Source organism: Lissotriton vulgaris, chromosome 2_2 (assembly GCF_964263255.1).
Source record: "Lissotriton vulgaris chromosome 2_2, aLisVul1.2, whole genome shotgun sequence".
Lineage (NCBI taxonomy): Eukaryota > Metazoa > Chordata > Amphibia > Caudata > Salamandridae > Lissotriton > Lissotriton vulgaris.
In genome coordinates, this window is record NC_141688.1 from 127,891,167 (window position 1) to 127,905,610 (window position 14,444).

The 14,444-nt window shown below is 49.5% G+C and overlaps 1 protein-coding gene across 2 annotated transcripts in view; it reads right to left on the minus strand.

Annotated features, from left to right (window-relative positions):
• The window catches only part of USP3 (ubiquitin specific peptidase 3), a 255,373-nt gene that overhangs the window by 169,679 nt on the left and 71,250 nt on the right, over positions 1–14,444 (minus strand). For both annotated transcript variants that reach the window (XM_086959438.1, XM_086959439.1), the window contains exon 4: positions 8,780–8,863. In XM_086959438.1, coding sequence (XP_086815564.1) covers positions 8,780–8,863 — 84 coding nt within the window. The remainder of the gene's footprint in view (positions 1–8,779; positions 8,864–14,444) is intronic.

Below are 14,444 nucleotides of genomic sequence, written 5' to 3' on the forward strand. Positions count from 1 at the left end.
CTGGTCTAAGTGTCCTGCAAGGGGAATCTCATGGGCCAAGGTAAGAAGGAACCCTCCCTGAGACAAAGGAATGACCAGCCTCCTGGTTGCACCAGGCTTGGGGTCTCTTGCCTCAGAGTACAGGAGTCCATCATCCCAGTATACCCTGTGGGCACCTGTGGCGTTCCCTGCAGCCTCAGCAGCAGCCTGCTGTCTGAGGGATTCAAGTGAAGGGCAGTCTAACTGTGCCTTCCCCAGGTCTTCCCCGGAGGGTCCCCCTGAGCCCAGAAACTCAACCTGATCAGGTTCAAGCTCTTTAGGCTCAGTTTCCCTCAGTTCTTTAAGGTCAGCCTCCTCTGAGACTTGATCCACAACCTGGGGCAAGGCGAAAGGCAATGCCTTAACCCTACTGCTCCTTCTCTTGGAAGGTGTCTGGTCCATTGTTCCAGGATCCAGCACCTGTTCAGTGGGGCATCTTTTGGCCTGTGACCTAGTCACAGCAAGGACATGTGCTGGCAAGCCTAACATTTCCATGTGAGTCCTCTGCTCCACTTCTGACCATAGTGATGTTTCCAAATCATTGCCCAACAAACATTCTACTGGGAGGTCTGAACTAACCACAACCTTCTTTTGGCCACTTACCGCTCCCCAGGAGAAATCAACAATTGCCATACTATGGTGGATAGTGACATTGCTGGCATTGGTCACTAGGTAATCTGTACCTAGCATGATCTGTCCAGGGTCCACAAAGTTAGGTGTCACCATTGTGACACTGGCACAAGTGTCCCTGTAGTCCTGAGCCATTTTTCCATTAATTAAAGGTGTCTGCCTGTATTTGCCCAAAGTATTGGGACTGACATCAGGGGATATATCCACATCCCCTCTACAGACAAGGACAGCCTGAGTGAGTGTGCCAACTAAGTTGTCATACACCTCAGATCCCAAGGTTAACCCAACTAATCCCTTGGGAGGTGCACTACCACTACTGACTGTACTAGGGGGTGCAGTTGCCTTAGGGGCTGTAGTGGTAGGAGTTTGCCCTCCTTTCTTGGTGCACTCACTAAACCAGTGAGTCTTACTTTTACAGTATTGGCACCACCTTTTTGACTGGCCTTCGTGAGTCTTCTTTTTCTGCTGTGAAGCCTGACCCCCACCCTCTTTGGTTTGTTGGGGACCTGTTGAAGACTTCTGGTCATTTTGTTCACTCTTGTTACTACCCTTTTGATCTGCTTTCTTCTGACCACCCTGGTTCTGAGTCTGGTTCTGCTTGACCCTTGTTCTGACCCATCTGTCTGCCTTCTTTCCCAATTCTTGGGGAGAGGTCAGATCTGAGTCAACAAGGTGCTGATGCAACAACTGGTTCTGACAGTTATTTAAAATCGGTTCTCTCATGATCAGATTATACAACCCTGAGTAATCAGTAACTTTGCTACCCAGCAACCAGCCTTCCAAAGCCTTAGTGGCACAATCGACAAAGTCAGCCCAATCCTGAGACTGAATTTTCTGGGTGTCCCTGAACAGCAACCTGTACTGCTCAGTTGTTAAGCCAAACCCATCAATCAGTGTATTCTTCAGGATTTGGTAATTGTTAGCATCCCCAGCTCTAGTAGTGAGGAGCTTATCTCTACCTTTGCCTTCAAAGGAGAGCCACAATATAGCTGCCCACTGACTTGGGGGGACGCACTGGACAGTGCAGGCCTTCTCCAAAGCAGTCATCCATTTGTGGATGTCATCCCCTTGTTTAAAGGGGGCACTATCTTACTCAGGTGTCTAGTGTCTAAACTCCTGTTTTCCCTTGGGGGAATGCTGCCACCAGTGGGATTTGTCCCACTCAATTTCTGCTCTCTAGCAAAGGCAAGTCTCTCTTTGGCCAGGGCAAGTTCTTCCCTTTCAATCCTCAGATTGACTTCCCTCATCTTGGCCTCATGCTCTCTTCTCTGAGGGGATGTCATCCCTCTGTGAGAAGAGGTCTGAGAGCCATTGGTTCGAATGGATCTGTTAGAGCCTCTGGATAGAGACCTAACTCGTCCACTCCCAATGTTAAGCCTGCCTGAGAGTGGGCCTGGGGGTCCCCCAAGTCCATTTTCATGCCTGCTTAAGTTGGTCCTGGTGAGTCTACTGACTTCTACCTGACCCGTGTCTGCCTCATCCCCTGACAACTCCTGATCCTCTTCCTCACCTTCACTAACTGTTCCATTGAGGTGGAGGTCAGGGTCCTCAAGGGTTCCCTCTAAGGTTGGCATGTTCCCATCTGGATTAGAAGGGCCTGTGTTAGAAGCTCTTCTGGCATCATAAGTCTCTAAGAGACCTATCAGAAAGGGAATGGTAGGGTTAGAACCCTGTTTTAGTTTCCTGGAGGTACACACTTGTCTCATCTCCTGGAAGCTAAGGGCTACATATCTGGAAGGGACCTGTGGAGGGTCCTCAACCACAAGAGGGGTCTCTGCAGACTCTCCGTGGTTAGACATGCTTCTAGTGTGGTGTAAGTGATGCACCTACCTACACTATTTGTTTGCCTACTGATCACTTGCTAGAGTTGTAGTCAGGGTGTGCTAGGCCCTGTTACACTACAACAGCTGGTTCAGTAGAACTCAGAGTATTCTAAGCTAAGTTATATGTACCTTGGTACTTATGTGATCTTTCAAATGATATTCTTAAGATACGTGTGGTAAAACAACAGCAAGCTCAAATCCCAACCGCTGCTCACCAATGTGAGAAGTTGGCCTGATATATAGTGCTCACTATTCTAGTGATCACTTTGTATCCTTCCAAACGACCCTTATTGATGATTGGTTGTAAGTCAACCTTATAGACCAGCTATCCTAGTAGCATGGACAAGAGCAGTCTTTAGGCTAAACTCTAGAGGGCGTGTTAAGCCAGCTGTTATACCATCACATATACCCCTTGAACACCAAGTGAAAGGACACCACACAAGTTGTTATGAAAATAAAAGGATATTTATTTATAACAAGTCTACCCTGAACTCTTTATGAGTCAGGGAGCTAAGCACACAACAAAACTCTTACGAAAATACTTTAAGTTGCACAATTTACACAGATGCCCGAGGGGCACGAAAAACCATATACTACGAAAGAGGAATGCGAAATACTAGCAGGTAAGTAACAAGATCCAGAGGCTTCAGGATCGCTAGGACTACACTACAGAACCCTAAGGTTAGGAGCAGGAGGCCTAGAGAGATCGGGGACAGAGTGTGCACTCTCACGCGGGATGCGGGACAAAGTCTATGGATACTAGTATTTCGTAAAGTTACAGCTATCGGACGAATCCGACTAGATAGGCTGAAAACAAAAAAGGATCTGGACACTTAGATAGTGAACCTACGTTGGAGCACCAAAATGCTCAGGTTACCTAGCCCAGGGGCTGCGGCTGCATAGGGTTCAAAAGACGTCAGGAATCCTCGTTACAGTATATGGAGCCTGAAAGAAGAAGTTGCTGGCAGGCGACCAGTGAAGAAGTTCGATGTGATCCATGCCTGGATCGGTGATGGAGACGACCTGAAAGCAGAGGGGACTCAGTTCTTAATCACTAGCCAGTGATTAGGTGGGCACCAGGATGGCACCGGATGAAGTCACCTCGACCAGGTGAGTGGGCGACGCTGGGCTCTGCAGTCTCTCGGACCAGGAGGCGTTGTCGGCGACCAGGATGGAGGTGCGAGCTGTCCCACGGAGGTGTCTGCTGTCGGCGATGCTGGACCCAGGATTGGGGCAACAAACCTTGGCAAAGGCAAGCCCACGCGGTGGACTCAAAATGGCGTCTGGAGTGGACCAGGAGGGTCCGGGTGCTCCTCTCTTGGAAGGGAGCAAGGGCCAGTCTGGAGCAACCAGACCAGCGATGTAATCGCCGTGGTTCGTCGTCAGGAGGGCCACTAGCCAGCAGGCAAGTGACCGGACAACGCGGTGAGCAGCAAAGAGCAGAAGGGCCCCACGCAGATCTCGTGGATGCTGGGGGGCTGGACTTCGGTGCTGGAGCTGCTCAGGGTTAGGGCTTCTCAAACCCCAAAGCACTCACTCGAGGATCCCTCGGCGGTCGTGCTGGATAAGCGTCGTGCAGGTCTTGAAGATGGCCGGTCCCTCGGGTCTCGTCACACCCACGAATCTCAGCTGGGCTGATGATGCAGGTAGAGGTCAGAGATGGCAGGGAATCCGGGTCTCGTCGAGCTGGGCAGTCTTGATCCGGAGGATGGACTTAAAGCAAACCGCATGCGCTTAGATGGTGCCCGCTGGTGCAGGGTGGCTACTCCTTAGCCACAAGGGAGAGTCTTCAGAAATGTTCAAGAGTTCTTTCGTGGAAAGTAGTCAAGATTCAGAATTATCAAATTTGGGAAGGGGACCCGCTCCTACTTTTATTCTAAGAAAAGGGGCTGGCCCGTGACTAGGTCCTGCCCATGGGTGGGACCAGGAGGGGGGTGGTTACACCCCTCTCCTTTGTCCAGTCTCTCCCCAGCTCAGGGGCTGGGGTGCCCCTGGAACTGGTTTGAGCCGGCATATGCACAGTGACCACCGGGGTGCCACTTGCAGTCACCTTCCTCTCAGCCCTGCCTACCTGGGATACACAAAACCCTGTCTGGGATGGTGCTAGCACCACCCCTGACAGGAAACCCTTTGTCCAAGCTCTTCTCGCTGGAAGGACTCCCAGCAGCAGGAGGTCAGACTTGTGTCTGTGGTGGCAACATCCATTTTGTGATGCTGAGGCTAGAGTTAACTTTAACCGGGGTTCACAGTTACATACATGTCGTGTCCCTCTAGAAGGGTGAAATGCTAACCCCGTCGCCAGAATTGGCGAGGGGTTAGTATTCCAATTCGTATGACACCTTACTCGACATGTTTTGATAAAGCGATACCAAAGTTGGCAAATAACCGCGAGGATTATAATGCACTTAAGAGTATATGGTACGCGTTATCATGGAACAGCTATTAGGGCTTGGTTCCGCAAGCTGCAAACGGGCTCAGCTCATGCCAGAGCACCATCTCACATAATTCCAAGCACTCTGCCTTCAGGATTGATAAGGCCTGCCATAGGAGTGACTGATAGGAATACATGTGTCCATTTTAGGGTTAGATAAGGAATACTATATCTAAAGCAAAGGGTGATTACACCCCTTGCCCCAGCTGTCGTGCAGCCAGTTGTGTCAGATTTAGATGGCCAGCCAGGGGTGGCATAATACATGCTGCAGCCCCTGGTAGGCCCTGGGTACACCTATGCCCTGGATACCTAAGGTATACTGTACAGGGACTGATAAGGTGGCCCAGTACCAATTGGTAAATGCACCTAAGGTACATGTGTGCCAATTTAGAGAGAGAACAGCTAGGCTGTGGGTCTGATTAGCAGGCCCACAGCCAGGGAAAGTCGTAAACCAGTGAAGCAAAAAGCAAAAATCTGGGGTGATCATAGGATTGCAGACCCTACTCTCCTACACAGTCCATGGTGGAATGGGCTGCGCTTGGGAAGCTAAAGAGTTTTTAAGTTTCATGTCACAACCATTTTTAGTTTCATTGTGCCAATGGACTGCTTCTAACACATTACATTAACCTTTCATAAGTTTCTAACAGTGAATCCAATTGTTTTTAAATGACATGCCTTTTCTCATTCCAGCAGAAATAACTTGGCTGCAAGCAGTGGATTCTGGTAATCTGGATATAGACTTTGATACCACCCTGTGGCATGTTCTTTCGACCCCACTAGATTCAGCTGCTGGCTACACATTTACTGTAAACGGCTCAAGCCACGAGTCCAGGGGAGAGGATGTAGCCTTACAGCTAGAGCAGTCGACTTCAAAGCTGGGGAACCGGGTTCGAGTCTCTGCAACGACGCTCAACATCCTGTGATTCTGGGAAAATCACGTAATCTCTCCATGCCGCTCTGATACTGGATATCTTAGTTTGCGCTATATAAAACTCTAAAACTTAATAAAAAAATATAAATGTGTAGTAGTCACTGCACTAAGTCCATTTAGCACCCTGAGCAAACTGTGAACAGAGTTCAGCTCAGCAACCACTGGAACACAGGGCATAATCTATTCCCTATACAGTTCCTAGTGGCTTTAGGGCATGCTCAGCAGCAACTGAACATTGCCTCAATCCACACCCTGCTCTGAGGCTTCCTTACCTAGAATTTCAGCAATGTGCAATACTCTCTGGGCATGTCTTGGTATGCGTGAGAAGCGAGGCGAACAACTCTTTCCACACCCCTTTCATAAGTTAGAAAGCCGGAAGAGTGCTCCCTCCAAGGTGCTCGGTAAGGCAGATGTAGGAGTATGCATTTTCCTCCCTTCCATTAATAATTTTGTGAAGGGAAATGAGTGCTCTGTCCACCTCCTCCAATCCCGGCGATTGGCTAAGGCAGTGAAAGAAATTGTTATTAGTCCCTCCCTTTTCTGTGCTACACTGGAGATTACAGAATACATTGTGTCACAGGTTTGCTGTCCTCGTGCAAGGGCACACCCCACACTCATTTTGCAAGGCCACGGTGTGAGCAGCTCCACATTCTTACCAAGCCTGTGGAAAAAAAAGGCAAAGGTTGAGGGATGAATGAACTATTGAACTGGTCCCTGAACATGTTGGATTGGATTGACAGTTATAGAGCGCGCGAATGCCGAAGCGTCTTGGCACTGGGGTGAGAGAAAAGAAGGGGAGGAAGGACCAATGTCCACAAAACAGACCACTTACGTCCTAGGAACCAGCCAAGTTTTTATTTGCTTCCTGAACACTGTCATGTTTGGTTGGAATCTGGCTGTGATAGGTAGTTGGTTCCACAGCCTAACCACACCATGAGATAAGCTCTTACCACCCCATCTGGCTCTACGAACTTTCGTGGCAGCAATGAGGCCAGAATTGGCTGATCTAAGCTTTCTTGTGGGGGCGTACCAGTGGAAGATTTTACACAGATCCGCAACCCCTCTGCCATAAAGTGTCCTATGAGCCAGTCATAGGGCCTTAAATTCTAAGCGTTGCTGTGTTGGGAGCCAATGCAAAGACTTAATGGCATCAGACGTAGGATGACCTTTGGGGATGTTCAACAATAGCCGCGCTGCGGCATTTTGAACAGACTGCAATTTAGACTTTTGTGCCTTGGCAATGCCCAAAAATAGGGCATTGCAGTAGTCTAGCCGGAATAAAATTAACGCCACTACCACAGTTTTCTTTAATTCCAATGGAATAAACGGAAACACCTTCCTGAGTAACTTCAGGATGCAGAAGCAGGTGGAGGTAAAACAGTTTATCTGGGCCGCAAAGCCCAGCTGTTTGTCGAATATGATCTCCAAGTTCTTAACTTTAGAGGATGGTACAGGACATATGCCAGCCTCTGTTGGCCAACAGGTAGGGTCCCACAGGGATGGGCCGCCCCCAAACTCCATCACCTCCGTCTTATCTGTATTTATTTTCAGATAGTTGTTACTCATCCAGCTCATGATGTGAGTCAGACATGCATGGAAACTCGCACCCGCAGACGCCACCGTCTGAGATACAGAGATAATAATCTGTGTGTTGTCTGCGTAAGATACAAACGAGAACCCATGTTGTCTGATGAGACTGGCGAGAGGGGGTGACACAGATGTTGAATAGAGTTGGAGACCATGCCGATCCCTGTGGGACACCACACGGCAGGCGGAATGTTTCAGACTGTAGATTTTCCCAATACAAAGTCTGTTCCCTCTCCTCTAGAAAAGATGATAGGAGGGACAGAGCCGCCTCCCCAATCCCGACCGCCTTCAGCCGTTGCACTAACACCGTGTGATTGACGGTGTCAAATGCCGCCGATAAGTCGAGGAGGATGAGGACCCCCGCCCACACCTCATCCACCTGTCTCCGAATGTTCTCAGTTGCTACGACTAGCACAGTCTCAGTCGAATGACCTGATCGAAATCCGTGCTGACTTCCGTTCAATAAGTTATCGGTGTCTAAATAGGTCGACAGCTCCTGATTTATTGACCTTTCAAGAATCTTGGCTGCAATTGGCAGACAGGAAATAGGTCGATAGTTGTTGGGATCCAGTGGATTAAGCTGGGGTTTCTTGAGAATTGGTTGAATATAGGCCTGTTTCCAGACTAACGGATAGAGCCCTGATTGAATCACTTGGTTTAGGATGGTCCCTCTCCCCCTCCCCCCAGTCCTCGGCAAGTAGGAAGGTAGGTGTGACAAGGTGGAGAGAATGATCAGACCCACTTTTACATCCACTAAGCTTGCTTTCTATTTTTACATTTTCCCGATCTTTACAAGCATAGTAATATATATCTACATGTCCTACAGAAGCAAGGGACAGCTGCATTTTGTTCCATAAACGCGAATGCACAAACCACAAAAAGTAATGGTAAATCACTGCATGTCTTTTAGATCATAAGAGTTTAGCAGTTGTTTTCTCCATTTTTGATAATCTCTATGGAGGTTTCCACAACACACATGACTTTCTGGACCCTATTATTTGCCCAGGCCCCACTAACTCCCAGACCAATCCATACCACATTAGGTGCAGTATTGTATCAGGGGACGAAGGCACAAAAACCCGTATAAATGGAACATGTCATTCAATCTTAAATTAGAGGAGCTAATGCTGCCTCTGTAGTCTGTGAAGTGTTGATATATGCAAAGTGTTCTTCCTGTGTTCCGTTATATTGTCTGGTGAAAGTGTTAAAGTAAGCCAAACGAACAACAGCAAACAAAAGTATAATTCATAGGAAATACTTCCTTTAAAAATGTTTTTCTATAAACATGGTACCATTGTTTAAAGAAAAAACAAACAGTATGTATGCACCGCAAGAAAGCATTACTCAATTTTAACTTACTTTTCCAAATTCTGTAGATGTTCTCTGACCTTCTGTACCGAGCCCAGCTTGGTATCATTGACTACAAAATCGTCGCATCGATAACTGCAAAAGGCATAAGTGACATATCTTGGTATTCAATTTATAATCTAAAAAAGGTAACAGTTTGCAAACTTGTGCTGTTTTAGTGCTAACGAGGCTTCAACAAAGGACAAGAAAGCCTTTGAACACAAACTAGCCTATACAAATGAACATTCTGTCAAAGCATTGACATGAAGCCCCTTATTATTTTCTGGTTCCAGGAATTCAGTCGAAGGCCACGCAACCTTGTGTAGCTGGAGTTCACAAGCCTCTCATAAAATGTATATCCTGCAAACTCTCTGGAATTCACGACTTCATACACTAAAATTAGTCACATAATTTTTATTTAGGCTATTGTGTTTTTTCTAATACGATTTCCAGGAACTACCTCTTTCCTATAGACGTAACAGCACAGTATTTATGGCAACATTCACCCAAATAAAAAACAAAGATATACTGTTTTCCAGGTACACAACTGTACATCCTTCCTCGGGCTGTGTTTTTTCTTCTTTGAAAGTTGACATCAATTATGTTTTGGGGCCTTTCAAGCACCCCCCTGGCACACCCCATCGCTACAATACTCAGTAAACCCGGTGGCTTTAGAATATTTGCAGAAGTACTACTTTTTCCAGAACTTTTTAGAATATCATGATTGTTTAATGATTTGTGAAGGGTCAGTCTTTTATGTTTACCTTTATCTGTTAAATGGATTGTATGTTTAATTGAAATGTTTATTTTCCTGCATGTACTCTTTCCACACCCTTGACATCTCTAATCCTGAACAGATTGGACAGCTTCTGCAGCTGCTTCGATCCAAGGCCTTACATCAGCTTTGCCTCTTCTATGTCACCAGATATTCGACATGGTTCATCGGATCAATTTGAACGTTAGACGTATACAACGATACAGATTATTGTTTTATCAAGCTACCTTTTTGCTGAACATTTTGCTAGCTCCACCTTTTATTTTGTGGAGTCTTTTGACTGAGTGTTCCAATGGTAACAAATGGAAAGAGCATCCAGGGACATTTACTAACTTCAGATCACCATCTCACACACCTTGCTGACCCCACCACTGATGGCAGACCCACCAAACATGCTGCTTGCTGCCAGACCCACAAAGGCTCTTGTCCTACATCGGCAGGATGGCAGGTTTTTTGTCCCCCTGTAAAACCTTGTACTGTGTGGCAGGCACAATGGGGTGCCTGCAACAGGGTGCAGTGTTTTCCGCACACTCCTCATTTCTCCATGGGAGCATGTGTTGTCGGGCGGAACATGTGTTCCCTTAGAAGTCAATGGGACTCCGCCCCCACAGCGTTCAGTCGTATCGTAATAAGTTGGGCAGAACCGCCGACTGCAAGTCGGTCTGTTCCCGAATCCGAGACACCCACAGGCCGAAGGCACAGTTGTTGCAAAAGTAACTCTCACCAAAGATGTATGCCTACATGATGAGGTGAGGACGAGGATCTTGGTAGGAAGAGATGCTGTAGATTCTTGTATCCCGAAGATCTCTGGAGGACAGTCAACAAGTCCTGGCAACGGCAAGTCGATGCGGTGCACAGGGGTTCGGTTCCAGCGGAACCGATGCGGGATACTGGCCTCACACTTGCTGAGAAGACAGTGCAGGCCTCAAAGGAGTTGCAAAACCACCACCTGTGTTGCTGAGCCTTTCGGAGTCCGTGAGATCTGAGGAGCAGCAGAGCAGTCAGCTTTGTTGCGGTGCCTGCTGATGCAAGGGAGTGACTCCTTTACTCCAAAAGAAATTTTTACGGGTGTCTTTGATGACCACAGGCCTGGAGAAGAACCTGGATGAAGCACAGGCACAGACGGTGCAAAAGACTAGCAGGACGACGAGACCAGGAGTAACAGGAGTCTTTCTTAATGCAGTCTTGGTTGAAGGCAAAGTCAAACAAGGTCTAAGGTGCCCAGATGGTTGAAGTTGAAGTGGTTTCAGATTTTAATTTTGTCCCACGACAAATCTGAAAGACCACCCACAGATAAGCCCTTAAGTACCCTAGGGAAAGGGTTGAGACGATTCAAGGATCCCTCCCAGAGAAGGTGCTGTACAGAGGAGAGGATACTTCCATGTCTTTTGTTCAGTTTCACGCCAGAGCGGGAGCCAACGGCTCCCTGAACTGGTTCCACCTGGAGTATGCTAGGAGGGCACCAAATGTGCCCTTCAAAGCAGTCTGGTGGCGCTGGCAAGCGCCCCACCCCACCCCAATACACTAAGTCCTGTTTGGGGGTGGGGTGGTCACACCTACCTGCGGCAGGAAACCTATTTTTCTACCTTCCCATGCTCGAGCTTGGCTCAGCAGCAGAAGCGCAGAATCATGTCTGTGGTCAGCAGCAGCACTAGCTTGCTGTAAGACCCTGAAAGTCTGGTACCAGGAATTCAGGGGGCTCCCCTCGGTACATGGGATCATATATCCAACACTGGAATCAGTGTTGGGGTACGATTCCAACATGTTTGATACCAAGCATGACTGATTTTGGTGCAGCCACTATATAGTTAAGACATCTTGTATTTGAATTGATGTCCACTATATGTATTAAAGGGCTGACCGCACTTACAAAGTTTGGAGAATCGACTCTGGGGTTTGTAGAGGGGCCCTGTTCATTTAGGGGCACCCTCATACTTGTAACCAAGCACCCTGCCCTCAGGACTGAAGAGCCTGCCATAGGGATGACTTATAGGTTTTAAGTGCAGGGACCTTAGATAGAAGGAAACTTATTTCTGTTGTAAGGCGTGCTAGCACCAACTTACATAGGCTGCAATGGCAGTCCTGCAGTCACTGTTTGAGTGGTCTCTCATGGGTGGCATCAATCAATCATAGTACTTGTAGAGTTTGCTACTTACCCGTGAGGGTCCCAAGGTGCTGAGGGATGGGGAGGGTGGGAGGGTGGGGGGGTATGGGGGAGTGCTGCTACAGCTCAAAAAGCTAGGTCTGGAGAAGTCTTCTAAAGGTGAGTAGGTCTTGGGTCTGCGGTATGTGGCTAGGGAGGGTGTTCCAGGTCTTGGCGGCGAGGTAGAGAAGGATCTGCCGCCGGAGGTAGTTCGTTGGATGCGGGGGACAGCGGCGAGGGCGAGGCTGGCAGAGCAGAGCTGGGGGTGTGGAAGTTGAGTCAGCTGTTCAGGTAGGCTGGTCCGGTGTTGTGGAGTGCTTTGTGTACGTGGGTGAGGAAATTGAAGGTGATCCTCTTGTCGATGGGGAGCCAGTGTAGGTTTCTCAGGGGGGGTGATGTGGCTGCGGCAGGGGATGTTGACGATCAGTAGGGCAGAGCCGTTTTGGATGCGTTGTAGTCGTCGTAGGTGTTTGGCTGGGATTCCTGCGTAGAGTGCGTTGCAGTAGTCCAGTCTGCTGCTGACGAAGGCCTGTGTAACTGTTCTTCTTGTTTCGGTCGGGAACCACTTGTAGATCCTGCGGATCATGCGGAGGGTGTTGTAGCAGGAGGAGGAGACGGCGTTGACCTGCTTAGACATGGAGAGGGAGGAGTCGAGGATGTATCATAGATTGCGTGTGTGGTCGGTGGGTGTTGGTGCTGTTCCCAGTGTGGTCAGCCACGAGGAGTCGTCCCAGGCTATGTGGGGTGGAACGGAGGATGAGGACCTCCGTCTTGTCCGAGTTCAGCTTCAGACGGCTGCTCCTCATCCAGTCGGCGACGTCCTTCATTCCTTCGTGGAGGTTGGTTTTGGCAGTGTGTGGGTCCTTGGTGAGGGAGAGGATGAGCTGGGCGTCGTCGGCGTAGGAGATGACGTTGAGATTGTGATGGCGGGCCACTAGTGCGAGGGGGGCCATTTAGACGTTGAACAGCGTCGGGCTGAGGGATGAGCCCAGGGGGACGCCGAAGAGGATGTCGGTGGCTTCGGCTCGGAAGGGTGGGAGGCGGGCACTCTGGGTTCTGCTGGTGAGGAAGGACGTAGTCCAGTCAAGGGCCTTTTCTTGGATTCCGGCTTCTAGGATGCGTGTCTTTAGAGTGCGATGGTTGACCGTGTCGAAGGCAGCTAACAGGTCCAGTAGGATGAGGGCAGATGTTTCGCCGTTGTCTAGTTGGAGCCTGATGTCGTCTGTGGCGGCGATGAGGGCTGTCTCTGTGCTGTGGTTACGTCTGAATCCGGACTGGGACGGGTCCAAGATGTTGTTGTCTTCCAGGTGGCGGGTCAGTTGCATGTTGACTATTTTCTCGATGACTTTAGCCGGGAATGGGAGCAGGGAAATGGGCCGGAGGTTATTGAGGTCCTTAGGTCTGCTTTGGGCTTCTTGAGAAGGGCGGTGATTTCGGCATGCTTCCAACTTTCCGGGAATGTCGCTGTTTCAAAGGAGATGTTGATGAACTTCCGTAATTGGGGGTGCAATGGCTGCGTCTGCTTTGTTGAATATGTGGTGTGGGCACGGGTCAGACGGAGATCCTGAGTGTATGGAGTTCATGGCCTTGAGTGTCTCGTCGTCGTTGACGTTGGACCAGGAGGTCAGGCGGTTGGCGCTGGTGGTGTTCACAGGGGAGGTGGAGTCTGGCGTAGTCGGGTGGTCGTGGTGTTGAAGCGGTCGTGGACGTCAGTGATCTTGCGGTGGAAGAAGTTGGCCAGTGAGTCGCACAGTTCTAGTGAGGGTGGTATGTTGTTGGCGTTGGCACTGGGGTTAGAGAGTTCCTTTACGATGCTGAAGAGCTCTTTGCTGTTGTATGCGTTGTTATCCAATCGGTGTTTGAAGGAGGATCTCTTGGCTAATCTGATGAGGTGGTGATGTCTGCGGGTAGCGTCCTTGTGGGCTGCTCGGTTGTCTGGTGTGCGTTCGTGGAGCCATATCTTCTCCAGTTTTAGGCATGAGCATTTGGAGGCCTGGAGCTCGTTGGTGAACCATGTGGCTCTTTTCCTGGTGTGGCTGTTGGAGGGTTTCTTGAGCGGGTCGAGGGTGTTGGCGCAGTCATCAATCTACTGTCTGAGGTTGAGGGCTGCAGCGTCAGAATTGGTGGGGTCGGTGGGTGGGTTTTTGGCGAGGGAGGTGAGCAGCTGGTCTTCGGAGATTTTGCTCCAGTAGCGGCGAGTCAGTTGGTGCCTGGTTGGTTTCTTGAAGGTGAAGTGGATGCAGCGGTTGTCGGTCCAATGGAGTTCGGTGGTGCGATTGAAGGCGACGTGGGAGCTTGTGGAGAAGATGGGGTCAAGCGTGTGGCTGGCGGTGGGTGTGGGTCTGGTGACGAGTTGCCTGAGGCCGAGGTTGTCGTTCAGGGTGGCAGAGTTGGCGTTGTTGTTTTTCTCGAGGTGGAAGTTCAGGTCCCCGCGGAGGAGGTAGTCCGTGGAGACGAGTGCGTGGGTGCTGGCGAGGTGGGCGATGGAGTCGCTGAACTGAGCCCGGGGTCCGGGGGTCTGTAGATGAGTGTTCCTCTGAGGGTGGTGTTGGGGTCGGTGTGTATTCGAAAGTGCAGGTGTTCGGCGGTGTTGAGGGTGTCGTCTGCGTTGGTGGCGACTTTAAGGGTTGACTTGTGGATGATGGCTATTCCTCCTCCGATTCCATTGGCGCTGTCCCTGTGGGTGACCTTGTAGCCATCCGGGATGGCTATGGCGAAATTCGGTGCCGAGGAGTCGTTCCACCAGGTCTTGGTCAGGA